Source organism: Mastigoproctus giganteus, chromosome 2, assembly GCF_048544385.1.
Source record: "Mastigoproctus giganteus isolate SK-2022 chromosome 2, ASM4854438v1, whole genome shotgun sequence".
Taxonomy (NCBI): domain Eukaryota; kingdom Metazoa; phylum Arthropoda; class Arachnida; order Uropygi; family Thelyphonidae; genus Mastigoproctus; species Mastigoproctus giganteus.
Window position 1 is genome coordinate 107,210,085 of NC_143576.1, and position 25,772 is coordinate 107,235,856.

General features: G+C 38.3%; 1 protein-coding gene across 1 annotated transcript in view; it reads left to right on the forward strand.

Moving 5' to 3' along the window:
• LOC150089485 (mitochondrial adenyl nucleotide antiporter SCaMC-like) overlaps positions 1 to 25,772 on the forward strand; it is a 279,984-nt gene that overhangs the window by 32,209 nt on the left and 222,003 nt on the right. Inside the window, exon 3 of the mRNA XM_090368618.1 lies at positions 3,351 to 3,438. Within this exon, the coding sequence (XP_090224744.1) occupies positions 3,351 to 3,438 (88 nt within the window). The remainder of the gene's footprint in view (positions 1 to 3,350; positions 3,439 to 25,772) is intronic.

Genomic DNA, 25,772 nt, shown 5'->3' on the forward strand with positions numbered 1-25,772 from the left:
ATGATTTTTAGTATTGCTTTGCTATCATTTCTCCGCCTCTGTCGGGTCAGCCATGATATATACGTTAGCATTACGATTAACATGACTTCAGAACATCAACAATAAACTAAAAGCCTGGCATCTTTTTACCACGTGCTACATATGTTTCATGTTAGAAACAGAGGCATTACTTTTTCCTGCATTTTGATTGGTTTTAACGGCTGGCCCTCGTTAACGACATTAATCATCTGAAGTACAGCACTAAGTACTTATAATATAATATTTTTGACTTTTTGTTGCAGGTGCAGGTTCGAATTGTGTTATTTTATGATTGCCTTTCTATGTTATCTAACCTGCTGTTCTCTCCACACTAAAAGCATAACCTACTAGCATTTATTTATAGTCATTGGGTGTATTCTACTCTACATAGTAGTAACCCAGGTCTATATTCCATTATATATTTCTCTTATTACCACTCCTGTAACTATTACTTTTATTCTGTGTGTGTATACTTAACAATGTGAATTTGATAGCATTCAGTAATTACTTTAGTGTAGTATTCTCAATTAATTTGAATGGAAATCATGCCTCAGACCAGAGCTGCAAAGCAAAGGGCTCAATATAGTGGGAGTGCTGTGGCCCAGGGGAGAATGGAGAAGGGGTTAGTTCAAATTGAGGAAGGATGGTTGCAGAATAGATGTGCAGAAGTTTGCCTTCAGGTGGTTGATTGTTGGATTACAGTACCTTCATTTGTTGTGAAGTTTTTTTTTTTTTTTTTTTTTTGCTGATGTTTTCTTACATCAATTGCTACTATTAATACTAACCGTCATTGTGGGAGTCCCTATATGCTATTTTATCAAGTTTTTAATTTGTAGTTTTTTTCAGTTGTAAAGAAAAATTTAACACACAAACATTATACCGTGTCAGCTATTTTGGAATACAGCGGAATGTGAAAACACTTTTTCATTATTAGCAGACAGATAAACTGCTGTGAGTGTATAGCTTACTGCATGGAAGTAATGGTACATGTTGAATCATGTCATGCTTTGTCACTGCACTCTCTCTCTACCTTGATCAATGAGCATAATCCAGATATTTTTAACACACTTTGTGTGTTGAAAGTGGCTACTCTAACAGATTGTGGTTTGTGGTAAGCACCTGAAAGATCCTTGCTATCTTCATGAAGTTACATTTTTGGTAGGGACTTATATGAAACATTGAAATAACAAAAGGCATGATAGAAAGTTTCTAAAGGGGTAAGTAGTTCTGAAAGAGGAAAGTTTGGAGAAAATAAACAAGGTTATAGGTAAGAATTAGCATTAGTAGAGGCACATGATGCAAGAAAGCAAGCTTATACAGCATCAACCAAAAAATAAAAAAAAACTCCCTTCCCATTTCACTGATCCATTCATTCCAAATGTTGTCTAGTTCTGCCTTGAATTTATTTAAGCTATCAACTTCCACAACAACATTATTATTATTAGCTGTATGGTGCAAGGAAGCCTGAAGCTTATGCTGCACCAGCCAAAAAAAAATTCGAGAGAGAGAGAGAGAGAGAGAGAGAGAGAGAGAGAGAGAGAAGAATGATGATATCCAGCTCAGGACCTTTGGTGTGCCAAGCCCATACTCACTGGATGTGAGCCCTTGGAGGTAAATATATGGAAGTTTGTTCTAGCAATCAACTACCCGCTGGCTAAAGGCAAACTTCCACACATCTATTCTACAACTTTCCTCAGTTTGAATCTATGCCCTCTCAGGTTTGTAATCTGAGCAAGAGGAAGTACCCCATCAGCATTGAGCCTGCTCAATTCATTCAAGGCCTTATACACCTTAATCAGATAGCCTTGCAGGTGCCTAGTTTCCAGAAGCTGCAATTTGCAGAATTTAAGTCTTTCTTCATAAGATCACCATTCAGAAGAAAAAACACAAAGGAAGTGAAAAGCTAATGACATTCATCTTTTGTAAGCAAAGAAAGAAACAATGCAAGAAGCTAAAGCAGTCAGTGTAAAAAATAAACTGGAATCACATAATTTATTATAATTTTGATGAATGGAAAAACCTGAAAGAGTTAATGAATTAGCATTCAATTAGAGAGGGAATGAGCATCTAACAATGTAGTAACTTGGGTAGATAGGTAAACACCTTGCAGAAGGCAGATATTTCATATGAATGGTAAACTTATTCAATAGTAAAGATTACAACGTGGATACTTGGAGGGCTAGTTGTAAGATGTGGGTAAATATAGTTGAAGTGCTGGAAAAAAAAATTAACTTGAAATTATCACTTTAGCAATAATCACTTTATGATTATTGCTGTAAAACATGTAATATTTCATTTAAAATGCACTAGTGACACTATTTTTTTATCATATTTTTATTTCTTTAGTAAAGTGCTACTTAAAAAAATAAATAAACACACCATCGGTAACTTTTTTTTCTGTAAGTTGGTTGTCTGATAGAAAATGTTTGTACTGTATTGTTAAAAGTAAGAACTACAATAAAATGTAAACGTGTTTCACATTTAAATTTTTGAAATGTATGAATGGCATGGTTATGAGGGGAAATGGAGGAGGCATTAGTGTTCTCCCCCCCCCCCATCTGTAGAAGTATTAGGATTTCTAGAAAACTTGAAAATAATTTTCCAAAGTTACGTTGCAACCCTATATAATATATATGATTGCTGGAACCCTTAGTTGAAAGAGGAGAGTGAATGGATATCGTAAAATGGTATAATTTTTTTCATGTAGCAAGCAATTTGTTAACTGCTTGGTAGAGTGTCTTATGTGTATACCTGCATTGAGGACAGAGTGGCCATAATTTTGGTCCATGACAATACTATGCCATATGCAGACCTAGTTTATCAAAAAGTATGGATGAGAGGTTTTGGTACACCCACTGTATTTTTTGAGACCTTTTACCTTTGGACTACTTTTTTTTTTTTTTCTCTGCATATGCATCCAAATTTTTTTTCTTACCTAGGAAACCAGAGGAAATTATTAACACTGGAACTTTTATTCTTATGTGTTGTGTGATTCTTTGGGACTGAAATGACATGTTTGGAAATGATTCTTGTTATTAATAAAGTGTATTCAATTTATTGATAGCAAGAATCATGCCCATCAAATGTACTTTTTTCACATCCAGGTATCATCAGTTAGGCAGTTGTCCAAAATTTGGCAATAGCCTAAATTTTTAAAGGTAGTCTTGTGTAGGTTATTTTCCTGACATTCATTTTTGTATTTCAAATAGTTTTATTTTTTCATGTTCAAACAATTGCTATTTACTTTACTTATTAATTTGAGTTTATATTATATTTTTTATAACTAAATACTAGAATTTCTACTGAAATGTGTTTCTAACATTTTTTACTAGGCATACTTGATGCCAATGAAATAAGAAATGCATTTAAAAATTTGGGAATCACAATTGATAGAGATGGAGCTTTGAAACTTTTACAGAGGTCAGTATTTATTAATAAGCATAGTTATGTTCTAAAAAGCCTTAATTTAGAATTTTTGTTTAGTCAAACTATATAACTCTGTTTTTTTTTTTTTTTTTTTTTTTCTATATCACATTTTTGCTTTGATGCTTGTTGTCATGATACACAAATTGATGGTTAGAGCTTATGAACTTTATTAACTTAGGCACGAATATATTGTATTACTAACTATATGGGATAATTGTAAATATATTTTGCCTGTGTAATTTTGTTAAGCAAACTTCCACTGTCTTATCATTGAAAAATACATTTTTGCCCATTATATACATACAAGAGCTTAACAGTAATACAGGTGTACTCTGATGCAGTGTGTTGCATGGCACAACAACTGACAGATCATTATTTATTTTTATTTATTGTACTGTGCAGTCCCAGCCTACTTTCCCTGCAGGCTGGGACTGCACAGTACAATTTACAACCTATTTACAATGCTGTACTACTGAACAATGTCGGTATACAATTATCTCAGATTCCCTTGTACAGGTCAGTTTGTTCTCGATGTAATGTCCATATCACAGTGCAATACCACACGAAGGTATCTGACACTATAAAGTCCCAAAATAGGAATGTGATGATCTCCAAGGATCCAGTTGAGTTCAAAAATAAGAGAGTAGCTGGGTGTAGCTATGCACACCCAGCTACTCTGAAGAACCAAAGGAATAGGCAAGAGGATCAAAGCTAAGTTTCGTAGTTTGAAATTCTTGTTATTGAATTTAAACTGACAATGAAACAATGTTGTGGACACTAACAATATGGAAACTGTAACCAGAAAACAAAGTTAATAGCATCTAAACTCATTTGTTAAGTGTCTTTCAACAAGGTAAACTAAATTTTTATAGTTCAGTTGGTTTAAAAGAATAGAGATAAACACATTACTCTCTTCCTGATTTTAAATAAATAATTTTCTACCAAAAAGGATTTGTTGGATGAAGCAAGCGTTTAGTTTAAAAGATGTGAGATTAAATAGATGTGTGCTATTGGTATATAATCCTAGTAAATATGTTGCGTACTGTATGTCAAAAATAAGCTTTCAGAAATGTGTTATTTAATTGAAAAGTTATGTTTAATTCAATATTTCTCTGAACACCAGCACATTTCTGAACTTGACAGCGTGACATACTGGAAGGCAATTGGAAAAGTTAGTACCTGATTATGGTGATAAAGGGAAATCCAAATTGAACTCAAAATTAAAAGTTTAATATAGGAGATTGGCACAGGATTCTTTTTGGGAACCAAGACATATTAAGCCTATAAGTTAACTTTAAACTATGTATAAGTATAGTGCGAAAGAATCAGTAATACATAGCCAAATCTGAATGAACAGAATATTAGTAAAGCGGCTTTGTTTTAAGTTTTATCTCATATTGTGAATACATGGTCCTTGAGGTTGTCAGACATTCTCTCAGATATGCCAGACAAGCGGCACTTGCTATCTGGGAGTCTAAAACGCTGATGGAACTGATATTCGGGTGACACTCAAGTCAAGTGGACCCAATTTCGGCGAAGTCCGGACGGTCTGTGACAGCCAAATCCTCTGCTTGCACCTTCACAATGGTGGAACTGTTAGTAATTCTGGGTATAACCTCCATGCACAAGTACATGGTGGGTGACCACCCACGTGTGAACCAACGTAAGCAGGGGTCGAGGTGTGGCGCCCACACCACATGGAAGAATGCCACCCCTCTATGTTACCAGGCAGTACTAGGTGGTAGATGACTCTCATCAACCAGTGCAATACCACCACTTTGCTTATTGGAGGCTTGAAGTGATGGAACCCATGTTTTAGTCTCTAGAGTTAAGTTCCGGTCAACCCTTCCCTATCTCTTCCATCATGCAGTATGATTGATGACTTTTGAGGTTATGATGAACATCGTGGCGAGATCCAATATTCTTTACATTTCGAGGGTACAGCTCTAAAACGGTGTTCGCAGGCCGGCCACTAGTTAGTACACCGGACCGAACCTATTGGTAACTCTGTAAGAGGCTTCTGGATCAGCTAGTGTATAATCTTGCTACCTCTACTCAGCCAGATAGTGACTGGAGGGAGTCTGAGTAGTGTGTATACGGGGAGCATTGTTGAGGCCACTTTATGTCAAGAATCTGGGTATATTCTTACCATGTGTACGCCATATGCAAAAATTTCATTACTTCATACAGCATGTCCCATCCAATTTTTCTTACTATTGAATACACCATGAATTGTCAAACTAATAGAGCAAGCTTATCTGCAAAAAGATCTAAACCTCCCAAGCACTTCGTAATTCATTTCACAAATATACGTGGTCTCAATTCTAATCTTAACGATGTCCATTTCCACTTGCAGTCTGCCAAACCCCATGTACTTTTTCTGACAGAATCTCAGTTATTGGTTGATTCAACTACTGCTCATCTCAGATGCCCAGATTATTCGCTGTATGATTCCTTTCGCCTCAAAGGTGGTTGTTTATTGTTGTTTTGGTTTTTTTTATGAGCATTAGCAACTAAGGCCATACTGCTCCGGGGATATGCGGTGGTCATTACCTGACTTTTCCGCATCCTCCGTATTTGGTGGTCATGGGCTTGAACCCCGGTCTAATCAAGAAGCATATGCTATGCACTGCTGCTCATGCTCACCTGGCTATGGAGGTGCCTCAAAGGTGGTACTTGAGCATATGTCCATTCTGATATTTCCTGCCGGAGACTTGTCAATTTGGAATCTACTCTCTTTTATCTTCTCTGGCTTAAAATCTCTCTACTAGTAGTAGTGGAATGTGATGCAAGAAAGCAAGTGTATGAGCTTATGCAGCATCAGCCAAAAAAAAAAAAAATCACACCATTCCCTCCAAATTCTTGTCCAGTTTCTCCTGAAATTTATTCAACCTATCAACTTCCACAACAACAGATGGAAGTTTGTTCCAGCAATTAACCACCCGCTGGCTAAAGGCAAATTTACACACATCTATTCAACATCTATCCTTTCTTAATTTGAATTTATGCCCCCTTAGGTTCGTAATCTGAACAAGTGGAAGGATCCCATCAGAATTCAGCGTGCTAAACCGATTCAAGGCCTTATACACCGCAATCAGATCACCGCGCAGGTGCCTAGTCTCCAGCCACTGCAATTTGCAGAATTTAAGCCTCTCTTGATAAGAGGATCCTTTCATTCCCCTCACCAATCTTTTGCCCTTCTCTGTACACGCTCAAATAAATCTACATCCTTCCTAAAATGAGGCCTCCAGACCTGTACACAGTACTCAAGGCGTGGCCTGACCATTGCCTTATACAGAGGGATAATCACCTCCTTTTGCCTGCTAGCAAAATTCCTATATATCATTGACAAAACCCCATTACCTGCCCTGGCAGCCTGTCTGCATTGCTCAGAAAACTTCATATCTGCCTGCACAATTACTCCCAGGTCTTTTTCATTTTCTACCACCTTAAGTGTAGTACCACACAGTTGGTATGTTTCTCTGGGGTTACTTCTACCCATATGCAGTACTTTGCATTTGTCAAGGTTAAACTTCAGTTGCCACTTCTTAGCCCATCTGCCCAAATTATCCAGATCCTGTTGCAGTAGCACACTGCCATTACTGTCATTAATAACCCTGCCAACCTTTGTATCATCTGCAAACTTCGACATTAAGCCTGATATACCTTCATCAATATCATTGATAAATATACAAAACAACAGTGGACCTAACACCGAACCGTGTGGGACCCCACTAATAACATTAGTCCAAGAAGAGCAGCACCCATTGTTTACCACCCTCTGTCTTCTCCCACTTAACCATCCTTTTATCCATTGTAGCAACTTACCCTTAATACCATTCTGCTCCAATTTGTACAATAGTCTTCCATGCGCAACAGTGTCAAAAGCTTTCCTGAAATCCAAATATATGATATCAAAATTATTTTTTGCATCTAGTTCCTTTGTAACCAGATCATAATATCCTATCAAATTTGTCAGACAAGACTTTCCCTTAACAAACCCATGCTGTGTCTGAATTATGTCTAGATGATCCTGCAATGCATCTTTAACCAGTGACTCCATTACTTTACCAGGAACAGAAGTTAAACTAACTGGTCTGTAATTACTCGTGTCACCCTTCGATCCCCCTTTGTGAATTGGGGATACATTTGTACATCTCCAGTCCGTGGGAACCTCCCCTGAGTCCAAGGAACGCTTTGATAATTATGGCTAAGGGTTTGCTTAGTTGCTTTGCCGCCTCCTTTAATATAACTGGATAGATCCCATCCACCCCAGGTGCTTTTCTTATGTTTAACTTCAACAATTTCTCCTCCACTTTGCTTTCAGCTATTACAAAATCGTTAAGTATCCTGCCACAATTTGATAACCTTCTGTCATAGGTTCATACCTTAATAGGTATGAACCTATTAAGAAATATTGTCTCTACCTCATTGTGTAAAATTCTTCTGTTGTCTCTGCCGTTCTCCCAACTCAACTAATCACTTGGAGCTTTTTGACTTCCTCTCTTTGCAACTTTACTTTCTCCAGTCCAACTTTCCTAACAGTGAGGTAATTTTTCCTGGTGATTTTAGTGTTCACAGCTCCAGCTGGCTTCCATTTTCTAGTCACACCGACCCAGCAGGTCAAGATGCTGAAGCTTTTGGAATTACTAATGACCAACACAGATTGTTCATTTACCTACAAGAATACCGGACAATCCTAATCATACAGCCAACACACTTGATCTTTTTCTCACAAACAACCCTTCTAAGTACACGGTTGAAGTGAGTTCCTTTAGGCACTTCAGATCACAACTTGGTGATTTTCTCTTCTCCAATGGAGCCTTTATCTCATGGCTATTCCCAACCTCGTGTTGTTTGGCATTACAAGAATGCAAAATGGGATGACCTGCGAGATTTCTTTTCTTCTTTTCCTTGGTTGGATTACTGTTTCAAAACTTCTGATGTCAATGTTTGCTCAGATCATGTCAGTGAAATTATTCTTGCAGGAATGGAATCCTTTATCCCACACTCCACTTTAAAATCTCGTCCTTTATCTAAACCTTGGTTTTCCAATAAATGTGTTAAGGCTGTTCAAGAGAAGCACATTGCATATCGTAATTGGCTTGTTTCTAATTCTTCAGATTTATTTTCTGCCTACACCAAAGCTCACAACAATTGTAAAGCAGTTATTAATCAGTCCAAACTAGTGTTTGAACAGGCTAAGAGTAGAAAACTTGCTTCTTGCCCTAATGGTAGTCGAGCATTCTGGTCCCTTGCCAAAGCTATTGGCCGCAACTTTTGCCCATCTTTGCTCCCACCTCTGTCCAAATCAGATGGTTCTGTTTTAACTTCAGCCAAGGATAAAGCTGACCTGCTAGTATCCCATTTTTCTTCCAACTCATATATTAATGATCTTCGCAAAACACATCCCACCATTCCCAACACGCTCCATTCAATGCCTCCTGTGGTCATCCGTCAAAAGGATGTCAGAAAGATTTTGATGAATCTTGATGCTAAGACAGCTCCAGGTCCTGATGGTATTTCTCCACTTGTTCTCAAAACCTATGCTCCTGAACTTACTTCTATTTTTTGTCGCCTTTTTTCACTTTGTTATTCGAAAGGTATTTTTCCTTCTGCTTGGAAATTTGCCCATATTCAGCCAGTTCCTAAAAAGGGTGACAAATTTGTCCCATCCAATTATCGTCCCATTGCAATTACTTCTACTCTTTCTAAAGTAATGGAGAAATCAATTAACCGCCAACTCTTAAACTACCTAGAAACCTTCCATCTGATGAACGATCGCCAGTATGAATTCCATCGGTGTCGATTCTCTGGTGATGTTCTGGCTTATGTTAACCATTTATGGACTAATTCAGTGGAAAGGTTCGGTGAAACCCAAGTAGCTCTTGACATTTCAAAGGCTTTCGATCGTGTTTGGCATAAAGGTCTTCTAAACAAGCTTCCATCTAATGGTTTGCCAACTGTGTTTAGTAATTGGTTATCCAGTTTTCTCTCTGCTCACTCACTGAGAGTGATGGTAGATGGCTCTCTGTCTTCTAACTTTTCCACTAATGCCGGTTTCCCCCCAAGGTTCAGTTCTTTCCCCCACTATTTTCCTCTTGTATGTTAATGACCTTCTTCCATTGACTGGAAATCCTATCCATAGTTTTGCTGATGATAGCACATTGCATTCCACTTTCCATTTTGAGAAACCTTGTCCTGCTCAATCAGCTTCAATTTCTCGAAAATCTGCTACCAATTCCTTAAATGCCGATCTTCAGGTAATTCTCCAGTGGGGCAAAGACAACTTAGTTGATTTCAACCCTTCTAAAACTCAGTCTTGTCTTTTATCTCGCAAAAAGGGTTCTTCTGCTCCTATGCTTATCTTTAGTGACACTCTGATTTCTAGGCAAAATGATATATCTCTTATGGGGATTACCCTGACTTCTAATCTCTCTTGGCACAAGCACATTACAAATATTGCTTCCTCTGCATCTAAAAACCTGGTTTTCTCTTTCGCTCTCAGCATTACTTTTCTTCCAAACAGCTGCTCACTCTGTATAAATCACAAATCCACCCTACCATGGAATATTGTTCCCACAACTGGGGTGGTGCCCCCCAAACCTCTCTCAGGCTTCTTGATTCCATTAGAAGAGGACAGTTAGGTTAATTAATGATTCATCTCTAACAGAGTCTCTCCACTTGCTGTCTCATAGACTTACTGTTTCTGCTGCATGCCTCTTCTACAGATACTTCCATGGGCACTGTTCTTCTGAATTGGCTTCTGTAATTCCCGCTCTCTCTTTCAAAACAGTCCGAACACATGCCGCCACCAGCCAGCATCCATTTACTGTCCAACTTCAAACTCACAGAACCAACTTTTCATCTTCCTCGTTTATTCATTGAACTGCCGTTTTCTGGAACAACCTTCCTTTATACATAATTCCTGAAAATTACAGTCTACAGAAATTCAAGTCCAATGTCAATAAATAACTTCTTCTCTTCTCAACCTCCAACCCAAGCACAGTACTAAGTTTTTGATTTGATTTGATTTAGTAGTTGTTGGCGCATCGGCTTCTGTGGCCATATTGCACCTCCCAAGGTTTTTGCAGTACTTTGATCCAAGCCCGAGGCGGGAATCGAACTCGCGACCTTTGGGTTGCCGGGCAGGTACTTTACCCACTCGGCTAGCCTGGTCGGCCAGTACTAAGTACTACAGGTTCTAATACCTCTCGTGTTTGGGGTTTACATAAAAAAAAATAAATAAATGCCTTCACAACTGGTTGCCATGATATTCTGTTCATTCAGATTTGGCTATATATTATTGATGCTTTCGCACTATACTTATACATAGTCTAGACTTTTCCATAGCTTGAGGCTTATGCCCTAAACGCATTACAGTTAACTTTAAACATAAAGAAATTTAACAATCTGCATTTATAAAACGCTTAGGTATGCTGCCCAACAATTAGCAGCTGGCAACAACTGCTAATTGTTGCCAGATCCATTCAGGCTGTTCACCTCGCACAACCACCATACTCTGCATTCCTTATTAATTTTTGTACTAACGTTTTTCTACTGAAGAAAGACAAGCTATGTAAGGTAATTGCTATTTTGACTGTTTATTTTATGTCTTTACTCAGAAAAAAAGCTGAACTTATTAACATAATCAATTTAAGTTTTAAGAAGTGTAAAAATGGCTGAACAGTGTGTAAAATCTTTGAGAAACGATAGAATAAATGTTAATGAAACATTAGAGGAGAGATTTCATAGACTAAGGGACCAAAATGAGACATTACAAAGATGGACAGAAAACATTGAAAAAAGAGAAGCAAGATTGGAAATGAGAAGACAGGTGAAATGCTATAGGACTAATCAAAGGGAAGTACCTAATGCAAATAATCAACAAGCTGTAATTAATGTTAATGAGCATGAAAAAAGAAATGTGTTACTACTGTGATTATTGCAATGTAAGATATTGGGGACATGAGTTAAATTCATTGAATAAATACACTAAATGCTGTCTTGATGGAAAGGTTTCACTCGACCCACTGTCTGAGACACCTACTCTGTTAGGAGAACTGCTTACAGGGGATACGCATGAAGCAAATAACTACAGAGAACATATAGGAGAGTACAACTCAGTATTGGCATTCACATCAGTGGGCGCAGATATTAAATCACCTCCTGGAAATGGTCCACACTGTTTTAGAATAAATACACAGCCAGATTTACCATTTGGTCTCACAGCTATATCCAAACGAGGCAAATAAGCCAGGATATGGACAACTTTATATTTTTGATTCTGCTGAATCAACAACAAAACCAAGGGTGTATGGCTGAAGTAATGCAATAATTGGACAGACAGAATGCTGCGACAAGTTAACCCATTTGCTGAGTCCTATAAACAAATGCATCAATAACCCCAGGCAAATCCAACAATGAAGGTGCACACGGCATTTATAAAAGACCCGGACTTAGATAAGAGATGATATAATGCACCTACATCCAAAATGGAGGTTGCTGCAATATTTGTTGGATTGGAGAAGACCGGGAACCACCTGCAAATAGACATATGCATATATCCCACAGGTGACTGCTGTACAATCATATCACTGCTAAACAAGAATGGAGACCCTATGGTGTATCCATTGCTATTTCTGTGAGGAGAAGGTGGTTGGCACGAGGAACTACAACAGACAGAAGAGAGAAGAACCACAAATTGTTTTAGAGTAACACAGTTACAATTCTTTGCTTGTAGATTTGCATTGAGACCTGGATTTAGCCTAATCCATAGCAATGTGAAATTATTTCAGCAATACATTGTAGACGCCTATGGGAAGACTGAAAGATCTAGATTAAACTATTTATGCCATAATCAGAAAGATCTAAGAGTCAAAATGTACCGTGGACTATTGGATGCAGTAGCAGCAAGAGCTCAGAACCAAAACTTGAGAGCAGGGAAGATGAAAATTCTATCTTCGACATCTCAAGGTACATGCAGCAAAACTATCAAGATGCTATGGAAATTGTATGAAAGTTTGGGAGACCTGATCTATTTGTTACATTTACTTGCAATCCTGCCTGGCCTGAGATTATGAATGCAATGGAAGGAAAGCAACAACCCAAACACAGACCAAACATAACTGTGCAAGTGTTCAAAATAAAACTAAATGTCACCAAGCAGAACTGCTTGGTGACATTCTCAAGTGGAATCTTTTTGGTACTGTGATAGCCTTTATCTACGTGATAGAGTACCAGAAATGTGGACTAACACATGCACACTTACTCCTCACTCTGTCTGCAGATTCTAAAATATGCATGAAGGATGACATTGATAGAATTGTAAGTGCAGAACTACCATGCTTGAAAACAAATCCAAGGTTGTTTGAAATTAGAAGTGGCATAGATGCAAGAAAGCAAGTGTATGAGCTTATGCAGCATCAGCCAAAAAAAAAAAAATCACACCATTCCCTCCAAATTCTTGTCCAGTTCCTCCTGAAATTTATTTAACCTATCAACTTTCACAACGACAGACGCAAGTTTGTTCCAGCAATTAACCACCCGCTGGCTAAAGGCAAATTTCCGCACATCTATTCTACATCTGTCTTTTCTTAATTTGAATTTATGCCCCCTTAGGTTCGTAATCTGAACAAGTGGCAGGATCCCATCCAAATTCAGCATGCTCAATCCATTCAAAGCCTTATACACCTCAATCAGATCACCGCGCAGGTGTCTAGTCTCCAGCCACTGTAATTTGCAGAACTTAAGCTTGTCTTGGTAAGAGGATCCCTTCATTCCCCTCACCAATCTTGTTGCCCTTCTCTCTACACGCTCAAACAAAACTACATCCTTCCTAAAATGAGGCCTCCAGACCTGTACGCAGTACTCAAGGCGTGGCCTGACCATTACCTTATACAGAGGGACAATCACCTCCTTTTCCCTGCTAGCAAAATTCCTATTTATCATTGACAAAACCCCATGACCTGCCCTGGCAGCCTGTCTGCATTGCTCAGAAAACTTCATATCTGACTGCACAATTACTCCCAGGTCTTTTTCATTATCTACCACCTTAAGTGTAGTACCACACAGTTGGTACGTTTCTCTGGGGTTACTTCTTGTCCAGTTAGGTTAAACTTCAGTTGCCACTTCTTAGCCCATCTGCCCAAATTATCTAGATCCTGTTGCAGTAGCACACTGCCATTACTGTCATTAACAACCCTGCCAACCTTTGTAACATCTGCAAACTTCGACACTAAGCCTGATATACCTTCATCAGTATCATTGATAAATATACAAAACAACAGTGGACCCAACACCGAACCCTGTGGGACTCCACTAATAACATTAGTCCACGAAGAGCAACACCCATTGATTACCACCCTGTGTCTTCTCCCACTTAACCATCCTTTTATCCATTGTAGCAACTCCCCCATTTACCATTCTGCTCCAATTTGTACAATAGTCTTCCATGCGCAACAGTGTCAAAAGCTTTCCTGAAATCCAAGTATATGATATCAAAATTATTTTTTGCATCCAGTTCCTTTGTAACCAGATCATAATATCCTATCAAATTTGTCAGACAAGACTTTCCCTTAACAAACCCATGCTGTGTCTGAATTATTGCTGCAGTCTTGTCTAGATGATCCTGCAATGCATCTTTAACCAATGACTCCATTATTTTACCCGGAACAGAAGTTAAACTAACTGGTCTTTAATTACTCTTCTCACCCTTCGATTTCTGTTTGTGAATTGGGGATATATATGCATATTTCCAGTCTGTGGGAACCTCCCCTGAGTCCAAGGATGCTCTCATAATTATGGCTAAGGGTTTGCTTAGTTGCTTTGCCGCCTCATTTAATATAACTGGATAGATCCCATCCACCCCACGTGCCTTTCTTATGTTTAACTTCAACAATTTCTTCTCCACTTTGCTTTCAGTTATTAGAAAATCATTAAGCACACTGCTATAATTTGATAATATTCTGCCATTTCCAAACCTTAATAACTCCTCATGTGTGAATGTAGATGAAAAATACTCATTCAGTTTGTTTGCTATCTGAGCAGGATCATCAACTGTCGAACCATCCATCGATGTCAAGTGGACCAATCAGATTCATCCCCCTTCCTTTTAGAGTTTATATTTATATAAGTAAAGAAATCCTTGCTGTTTTTCATGGCATCTTTTGCCAAAGATTTCTCATAAACTGCCTTGGCTTGCCTAACCTCCTTTGTGACCTGATTACAGACTAGCTTATATCTGCCATAGACTTCTGAGTCGCTTGATAATTTATATGTATCCCATGCATTTTTCTTCTCTATCACGAGTCTCATTAGTTCATTTGATAACCACTTAGGCCTAAACCTTGAACAACATTTCTTAATAGGTATGAAACTTTTAGTAGCTTCCACGATTAATTCCTTGAATGCTTCCCACTTAGAATTTACTGTTGGCAACATCGTCAGTTGATCCCACTGTTCAGAATTTAAAAACTGTCTGAGACCACTGTACAGTCTGTCCTCGTATAGCACAATAGTTGTGTTGCTAGAAACCCTCGTGCAATGCAAAATCGTGCAATATAAACAACAGGCCCTATGGGAAAAGTGGGGTTAGGTGCCGACCACCCAAGATTGAACACACATTTGGAACCAAAACATTACCAAACACAATAAATAATCGGGTAATTTTAATCGTTATAAAATACTTACGTATTTTATAACGATTAAAAAAGTAATAAAAAATATATATTTTTATTATAATATAATAAATAATAAAAAATATTTATTTTTTTATTATTATTTTATTTTTTATTATTATTTTAATAAATTATTTTTATTATAAAGTAAAAATACTTTATTATATTATAAAGTATTTTTAATATTTTTTAATACTAAAAAGTATTTTTTACGAATAAAATACGTATTTTATTTGTAAAAAATTTATTATAATAAATAAAATAGTCTTAATAGAATACTTACGTATTTTATAATACGTCAAGTATAAATTATAATAAGTAAGTCGTAATAAAATGCTTACGTATTTTATTACGACTATTACGTAATAAAATATTGCTAATGCTTTTGCTTCTATCGTAAGCAAACTTGTTTTTTGTTTGATTTTCTATCCAAACAGATAGAAAAGACAGCCGTTCCATCTCTTCCAATTCTTGTGTCTTAATCTAATGGATTTTAATTACACTTTGAGTTGTTCCCGCTATGAAAGTTGTTTTTATTTTCTCTGCATTCTTTGTAATTCTCGGCGTTGCCTCATTTAGGTCTGTAGCACGTGCAATATCACATGGTCTTTCATTTTGCTCAAAGTGTTTCACAATTTCATATTTTTTCTCTATCGACAGAGGTAGACTGGCCATAAGCCTTATCCGGGAAATCCCCGTGGGCCGAAGGCCGGTGTGATTTTGGCCATAAACCGTAGTATGAGGCCACTATAAATTTTCCCGGGTAAGAATTTTTGACCAAGTCCGCCTCTGTTTATCGATATTGCTTTTTTTTTTTTTTTTTCTCTCTGAATCTGCAGTGTCTTCGCCAGGACGCTTCCTTTTCACACCTTTTAAGCATTTTACTGATTTTTAAAGCACAATTACAAAACGAGGAGGCACGCTTAATACACATAAACAAAGCTGCGCGCGTGTAGCAACTGAATAAACAACACCGTAAAGGCCGAGATACACTACTAACCCCTCACATTTTACTAAAGCACATTTCTGGGGGTTACTACCATAAAAAAATTTCCAGTTGCGTTTCTGCTAGTGGAATCTGTTATAAACTGGTCGTAAACTCGATCTAATTGCAATTGCAAATTATCGATAGCTGGAATTGTGTGGGTTTTGACGTTATTATGGTGAAATGTGTTTCCCCTTCACTGATATAAAACACATAAATACATTTTCAGAATCTTCTTCATTCCTATCGTGTTGCATTCAGTTGGGGGGTGATTCCGCGTTTGACTGCCATTTCTTGTAAACACAAAGGCGAATCGTGCATAAGCGAATTCGGTTCGTGTTATATAAGATACCGTTCCCCTATTTATAAATCGTGTATGATCGAATTCGTGTAATGTAAACACGTGTTATACGAGGACCGACTGTACTCACCTTTACGGAAGCAAAAACCCTTTCCTTTACCCCTGATGGTAATTATATCTTTAAGTAAATCCCACATCAGTACACTGTGATCACTGCCACCTAGTGGTTCCTTTATCTGCAAATTCTTAATACACGAATGATCATTGCTGATAACCAGATCAAGAGTATTATTATTCTCTCTGGTTGCCTCTCGAACATGCTGCTGCAGAAAACAATCATCCAATAAATCCACAAAAGTCTTACTAGTGTGTGAGTGACCAATCTACAAGTTCCAGTCAATATCTGGGAAGTTAAAATCCCCTATTATAAGACATTCTGATTTACTAACCCACTCTATTTCTCTGTACAATTGTTCATTGTACTCATTCGAGTCATTAGGCCTATAACACACTCCTACTCTTATTTTTGCTTTTGCAGTGCTTATGTCACACCAAAGCATCACAAAGTTCATGCTACATGGTCCCTGCGGTGCACTCAATGCACAATCTCTGTGCATGAAAGAAGGTGTATGCAGTAAGTGATTTTCGCAAGGGTTCATAGATACAACAGAATAGAATGTTAACGGCTATCTGATATATAAGAGAAGACCTGCTGTCAAAGTAGGAAAGTATGATGTGGACAATAGAAGGATTGTACCTTATCTATGGTTGTCGAAGAAATTCAATGCCCACATTAATGTGGAAGTGTGTGACCCCGTGAAGAGTGTAAAGTACCTTTATAAATACATTTAAAAGGTCATGATGCAGCATCTGTATGATTACAGAGTGAAGGTTCTGATGGTAGTTTGGTCTTTGAGATTACAACTTTCTTAGATGGATGGTAAGTTAGTACACCTGAAGCAGTGTAGCATTTGATTGAGTTTCCGATGTTGGAGAAGTCCCACTCCATTATAAGATTGGCAGTGCACCTACCTGATCAACAGCAAGTGATCTTCCAAGATGGCAGAGATGAGTAGGCCTTGTAGCATGTCTACAAAGACCATGCATGAGGCGTGGTTTGAATTAAACAGAACAGATGTGCAAGCAACACTATTAAATTACGCAGAGATACCAAAGTACTACGTATTTGAGAAAAATCAGGCAAATGGAAACGTAGGCAAAGAGGTGGAGATGGTGTTATTGGACATATGCCTGTTGTAGGTGTTCAAAGCAGCGAGCGCTACTATCTGCGCTTGATTGTTTGTTATTTGGTTTTTAGGAGCATTAGCAACTAAGGCCATATTGCTTCGGGATATGCGGTGGTCATTCCTTGACCTTTCCGCATCCTCCGTATTTGGTGTCACGGGCTCGAACCCCGGTCTAATCAAGAAGCGTGTGCTACGCACTGCTGCTCCTGCCCACTTGGCTACGGAGGCGCCGCTACTATCTACGCATGCTTCTTATAAGATTTACAGGAGTTACAAGTTTTGTGCATTTGCAAACAGTCAATGACAACTCTGAAACATTTCAGCAAGCTCGCAGAGAACATGGACTTCTGAAAGGAGACAGGATTTGGTATGACACATTTTCTGAGGCAATCGAGGCACATACACCAAGTTATATACGGTTACTGTTTGCAATGAAATGTGGTTTTGGAGAACCAGAAGATGTAACTGGACTATGGAAAGACATAAGCAGGGCATGAGTGAAGATTTCCTAAGACGTTATTCTGAAGAAACTGGCCCTTTCTATTCTCTTGCAGAAATAAACAAAATATTGAAAAATTATGGTCTGAGCCTTTGAAAAGTGCATCTAGCAGCTGTTGAAATGATAACAGAACCTCTGCATTGGCAATTATTTGACGTTTTCAAAGAACTCAAAGCGATCGTAAATACAGAAAAATTAAACAACGAACAAAAAATGGCATTTGACATTATTCTTGATGCCATATACAATAAGTCAAACATTAATCATAACTTTTTTTTTTTTTTTTTAGATGGTCCAACTGGAACTGGAAAAAATTTCTTTACTCAACTGTACTATACGCCATATGTGGAAAGGGAGATAGAGTTACTCCTGTTGTGTCTACAGGTATTGCAGCAACTCTGTTAGCAGGAGGCAGAACTGTTTACTCTGTTCAAGATACCTCTGCTTCTGAATGCAACTTAAACCTGCAATTAAAGCCAAACACAGAGGAAGCTAAGGCACTTCTACAGTCAAAACTGATACTATGGGACGAAGCACCAGTGACTCATGTTCACTCCTTTCAAGCAGTAGACAGAATACTGTGTGATCTGACAGGATTAGACAAGTCTTTTGTCGGGAAAGTGTACTGCTATGTGGAGGCTTCAGACAAATCCTACCAGTGATACTGCAAGGCTCAAGATCTCTAACAGTTGCCAGTTGTATAAAGAAACATAAGTTATGCACCCAATTCCATATACTAAAACTTACACATAATATGCAAACAATAGCAGGCGAGAAGGAATTTTCAGATTGGCTATTAGAAGTAGGTGATGGAAGAAGTGGTGCAACTATAAGTTTGCCTACAGCCTGTTTTTCAAACACACAAAACCCTGTAGAGCAATTCTATGGTGACAACTTCAACACTGTTACAGCTTAGCAACTCAAAGGCAGAGCAATACAGTTTTATATTCTACATCTTTTTGACTTGGCACATTATAGCCTTAGATGCTAATGCGCTGTAAAACAAAGAAACAAGCAGAGCAATACTAAGTGTAACAAATGAGGATTCTTTGGAACCGAACAACAGTATTAGACAGTATTCCCGGAGAAGTGACTGTTTACAAAAGTGTGGATACTGTAGCAAGCGATGAACCAAGCGAGCATCTGGCATACCCTGAAGAATTTCTTAACAGCTTAATACCAACAGGAATGACTCCTCACGAACTAAAACTGAAAGTAGGTGCTGTAATCATGCTACTATGAACTCTTATGCCATCAAGGGAACTCTGCAATGGAACAAGATTGATAATTACACATATGCATAGACACATTGTAGAGGCATGTGTAATAGATGGATTGAACTTAGATGCTATTCTCATACCGTGAGAACAGCATCTAAGTTCAATCGTGCTCAACGTTTGTCTGATTTAAATATGCCTTTCAAATTCAACAGAAGACCGTTTCCTATATGTTTAGCATTTTCAATGACCATCAACAAGTGAAAGAATATGCTCATACCTTCCGAACGAAAGAATATGCTCATACCTTCAGTCACGGGCAACTATATGTCAGTCTCTCGAGAGTAAGATCAGTGGACTCATTAAGTGTTGTATCTGAGAAGAATAGAATTTTTAATTGTGTTTATAATAAAATTTATGAATAATGTGTTATTTAATTAATAACCTTTAAGATATGATGCTGATGGCATATGTTACGCTGGGTACAACTATATATTTTATTTTATTATGCGATAGCACAGTGGTATACAAAATTCAGTATCACTTGTCTATAAATGCATATGTGCAAGGGCAAGTTTACAGTTTGCAATTAAGCAAAATCCAGGATAACTCGTGGATAGAACATCATAAACCTGAGGCTGGTTAATTTTGGTGCTAAGAAAAGACTCAAGAGATTGTTCCATTTAAAATGAACGGAAGAAATTTTTTTTTTCTTTGCGGAATATAAATTATATAAAGATATAATATATTCAGAGTGGGGTGGGTAAAAGTTCTCAGATTGATGGTATGCATACCAGCAGTGATATATGATATGCATACTAGCAGCCAGTGTAAAGTGGTACAGTAATACCCCGACTTACGCGAACTCTGAGTTACGTGGTTCTTGATTTTTTCGTTTGGCAACACTGCCGCCCACTATCTTCAAGGTCGTTTTTCATATGTTATCGATATACGGTGTGACGGCAGAAAGTGAGAGCGAAAGATGAACAAAATTCAACTTTGCTGCGCATGAGCTGCACACATATACAAGAATTTGTATTCCAACTGTCATATTTATATGTGTGCATTCGAATTCGTGCTCAACGTTTGTCGGAAATTACATTGTTTTCACGAGAGAAACGGATCGCGTCGGTCGAGCCGTATACAGTCAGTCCTCGTATAACACGTGTTTACATTACACGAATTCGATCATACACTATTTATAAATACAGTAACGATATCTTATAATATAACACGAACCGAATTGGCTTATGCACGATTCGCCTTTGTGTTTACAAGAAATGGCAGTCGAACGCAAAATCACCCCAACCGAACGCAACACGATAGGAATGAAGAGAAGATTCTGAAAATGTATTTGTTTTAGGGGAAACACATTTCACCATAATAACATAAAAACCAACACAATTCCAGCTATCGGTATGCAATTAGATCGAGGTTACTACCAGTTTATAACAGATTCCACTAGCAGAAATGCAACTGGATTTTTATTGTTTTATGGTAGTAACCCCTAGAAATGTGAGGTGTTAATAGTGTATCTCTGCCTTTATTCAGTTGTTTATTCAGTTGCTACATGCGTGCAGCTTTGTTTATGCGTATCAAGCGTGCCTCCTCGTTTTGTAATTGTGCTTTATTCCCTAAAAACGAGTAAAATACTTAAAAGGTGTGAAAAGGAAGCGTACTGGTGAAGACACTGCAGATTCAGAGAGAAAAAGAAAAGCAATTATCGATAAACAGAGGCGGACTGGGTCAAAAATTCTTACCTGGGAAAATTTATAGTGGCCTCATACTAGGGTTTATGGCCAAAATCACACAGGCCCACTGGGGTTTCCCCGGTAAGGGGAAACAGACCCACTGGGGTTTCCCCGGCCAGTCTGCCTCTGTCGATAGAGAAAAAATATGAAATTGTGAAACGCTTTGAGCGAAATGAAAGACCATGTGATATTGCACGTGCTACAGGCCTAAATGAGGCAACAGCGAAAAGCACATGACAATTGCAAACTTGACAGAAGGTCTCAGCTCAATTGAAAAGGGCTTAAAAATTTTAGAAAACATAGACTACAATGAAGAATGCATTATAAGCTACAAAGCAAGTAATAAAAAAAATTATTAGCTTGCTACGAAGAAATTCTGCGTGAAAAAAAGAAGTCTCTGTGTCGTCAGACAAATTTGTTAGATTTTATGAAGCCATCGACATCGAAATAACTTTTTTACGTAAGTCATTTATTTTTTTAATACATATTTTGTATTAGTATGTATAAAAAACTCAATTTTATTAATTTTTTTCTTCTAAACTAGTGTTTTTGTTAGTCCTTGGTCCCAATTAAACAAAATTTATATGTATTTATATGCAAAGTTGTACCCCGACTTACGCAAATTCGACTTAAGCGATTTTTGTCGGACCTATTCGGTAACTTCGGGGTATTACTGTACTTGAATACAGGTAGAAGTTCGTATGGGAGACTTAGCTCATTCTGGATTTTTGAAAGTTATAAATAAATAAATTATAACTATTATCTATATAACCTAAGTATTCGGGGGTAATTTACCATTTTATTTGATAATGCAGAGTAGCCGTGATAGCTAAAATAGCTATAATATCTCCACAGAAAATAGTTGCTGGCATTAAGCCATACTATCAGATTGGTCCAGTGGGCATTTTCTTGACTAAGAAATAAAGGTTGTGGGTTCTAATTATGCCTCCAGTATTGGTGTTACAATTATCCTGTATTTTTTAGTGAGTTATAAATAGTACAGTTTTATTTTAGCAATTGAATGCCTTAAAAACTAAATACATTCTACAGCAGTAGTACCACTTACTATACCATAAACCAGTATTCAGTGCCGAACAAAATAACTGATTTTATGTGTTGCAAATATAATAATTAATGATGGGCATGGTTGAATGATTAATAATAAATTATTAAACATTTGATTATGAAATCTCAATAATGTATTGTAGCATTTTCATAATCCATTATATGTAAATTAGTTCATTATGAAATCGTTATTCAGTTACTATTGTAACTACTTTACTTTATCAATGTTGTTTGTCCCGGTTAGGGGTCAGCGACATAGATGGAATGCTTCCACTTATTACGATTGGTACAGTCTGCTGGAGTGAGCCCTAGTTCCTGCATACCTTGCCGCACTCTGCTCTTGATTGTAATCTTCAGCTTGCCTCTCCTCCTTCGACCTGGAACTTGGCAACTAAGCACATGCTTGGTAATGTGGGTAAACTCCCGGACTGGACGTGCCCCCACCATCTAAGTCTGTTCTCTCTAATCTTCAAGTTGATGGGTGCAGTTTTCATCTCCTGTCTCACATCTTCATTCCACCTTCTATCTCTCATGGTTATTCCCGAACTCCACCTTAGCATTCTCATTTCTGCTGACATTAAAGCTCATTCTTCTTTTCTTCTGACAGCCCAGCTCTCCGAGCCATATAACATGTGGCCTTATGACCTGCTTGTAATTTTTGATTTAAGTTTAGTTGGCATCTTCCTGTTTTTCAAAACACCAGACATTTCCTGCAACTTGGCCCATCCAGATTTTATTAGACTTCGGATGTTCTGTTCACTTCTGCCATTTGTGTCTAGCACTGACCCAAGGTACTTGTAGTTGTTAACCCTATAAGCTGTACATTGCCAATGCTGAGATGTCTCGGTTGCCAAAGCACTCCATGTATTCTGTCTTTTTACTTTTTGACCTTCTTACTCTAGAACTGTTACCCGTCTCTCTAGCTTCTCCTGTTCTCTCTCTCTCTCTCTCTCTCTCTCTCTCTCTCTCTCGATTCGCCACTAAGCATGATGTTATCTGCAGAGAGTAAACTGTCAGAGCCATTGCTCTGAATGTCTCTGGTTAGTGTGTCCATTATGAATGTCCATGAATAGAAACGGGCTAAGGGCAGAACCCTGGTGTAAGCCGACGTTAACAGTGAAAGCATCGCTAACTCCAGCTGCACTATATACTCTAGTTCTACTATCCCGGTACATATCCTGGATAAGCTTGACATGTCTCAGGAATGCACCTATTTCTGAGACACTTCCACAGAAGACTTCTAGGTACTCTGTTATAAGCCTTTTCTACATCTATGAAGGCTAAGTGGAGAGCTCGTTCTTTCTCCCTACAATTCTCTGGAAGGACCCTTGTTATAAATATTCCATCGGTTGTGCTTCTCTCCTTCATAAGGCCAAGCTGGTTCTTGGTAATTTGGTCTTGCAGTTTATCTCTCAGTCGTCTTTTGACAACCTCTCTAACCATTTAATTGTCTGGCTCATTAGTTTGATGGGTCTATAGGTCTCTTATGTCTCCTTTCCTTTTATATATCGGTACTATAAAACTCTCCCTCCAAGCATCTTATACCTTGCCTTCTCTCATTATTTTATTCATTAACCTCATCATAAATGGGACTCCTCCCTGTCCTAACCCCTTAAATTTTAATGGATATCATGTCAGGCCCTACTGCCTTCTCTGATTTCATCCTATGCAATGCTAGCAAAACTTCTTCCTCCTTTATATCTCCAATGCCTTCATCATGGCCACCTAGCTCCTGTTCTTCTCCAGCAACTCTTTCACTATTCATGATCCCTTTGAAAAATTCTTTCCATCTCCTGTTTACATTTTCTGTTTTCGTAAGAACCTTACCAGTCTGATCTTTTACTTACTCTTATCGTTCTTATATTCTGCTGTTTGTTGAACCAGGTTCTGGCAATCTTGAATATCTTCAATTCCCCTTCCTTAGTGTTCATACTATTATACCATCATTCCACAGCCCTGTCCCTGGCTTTAGCTGCTGCCTGTTTAGCTTTTCTTTTCTTTTCACCTATTCTTGTTTTCATCAGTTCTGTCTCTTTGCAATTCTTCAAAAGCTGTCTTCTTGTCCTTTAATGCTTTCTGAACCTCTTCACTCCACCACCAGGTTTCTTTATGCATTTTCTTTCCTCCTTTGGTCTTCCCTAGAATTTCTTCTCCTCCCTTCATAATCTCTGTCTGGGCCTCATTCCATATTTGGTCCACATTCATCAGTTTATCTTCAAAAAGGCCTATGGGGCTGGGTAATTCCATATTGAAATAATTACACTCAAACACCAGCCAAGCGGTTAAAATTTTGCTATAAAATAAAATAAGATAAATATGAAACAAATATCGGTTAAACTAGACTATTACAATAAATACAATAAAATGGGTTAAAACAATTAAAAACAATGCTAAAATCGTTAAAATATACTAAAATACCGAAGCTTTCGGAGACCACTGTCTCCCTCAACAGTGTACTACTGGCATGACACATGCTTAAGTAACAGGCCCATGGCACTCAAACACGTGATTCACCAGGCACATAGTTGGCATTTCCCACTTGCGCACTGGATACAGAAGTGGCTCGGGAGCATGCCATACGTAATCTATCATCACGTCTGAGGACAGTCGCCTCAAACTGGGTGTGTAAACGCATACCCCTGTCCCTGTTGATAGTATTATGACTAGATGCACCGATTGGTAAGCTCTCGAGCCACTTGCGTTCCCAGAACCCATGGGCACGGTCAGTTATGACTGCGTCCTCAGGGGAGATCCGATGTTGCTTCTCCCAGAAATGCTCTGCCACAGCAGACCTCCCATAGTTCGCAGTCTTTATAGCGGTCGTGTGCTCCCCCATATGGTCTTTTAAACGTCGCCCCGTCTCACCCACATAGCACTCCTCACAATCTGGGCACTTGATCTCATAGAACCACACTACTAGTGGAGTCTTGGATTACGGGCTCTTTAACTTGCGACACCACTGTGTGCAACCTCCGTCCCAGAAGTTGCACACAGCTGGTCTTACACTCCCGTAATAACCGTACAACACATTCAGAAAGGCCCGGATAGTAAGTGATGTATGCGGTGGCCACAGGGGCAGGCGACTCCCTAAGATTGGGCTCAACCCTATTAATATATTTGTCGAAGACCATCTGGGGGTAACTGCACTTACTGAGGTCTGCCGTGACCCTACATATTTCCATTTCTCTATCCTTGGGGGTACTACAGTGGGTCCATACCCTATTCAGTAATGCCCTGGCTACACTATTCTTATGTTGATAAGCCTGTGCCAAGCTATAATGAATATATTGGCTGCGGCACATCGGCTTTCTGTTGTCTTTAATGTAAGACCATCTCTACTAACCAGGACATCTAGAAATGGGAGTGTCCCAGCTGTTTCCACCTCTGAGGTAAATTGTATAAATGGGGAGAAGCTATTAAGTAAGTTGAGCACTTCATCTTCCTTCCCCTTTTTTATAATGGTAAACGTATCATCTACGTATCGCTTCCACTCGTGTATGGGGAAATCCAACTGGTTAAAAATCCTGGTTTCTAGTTCCTCCATGGCTAGATTAGCCACAATAGTGCTAATGGGGGAACCCATAA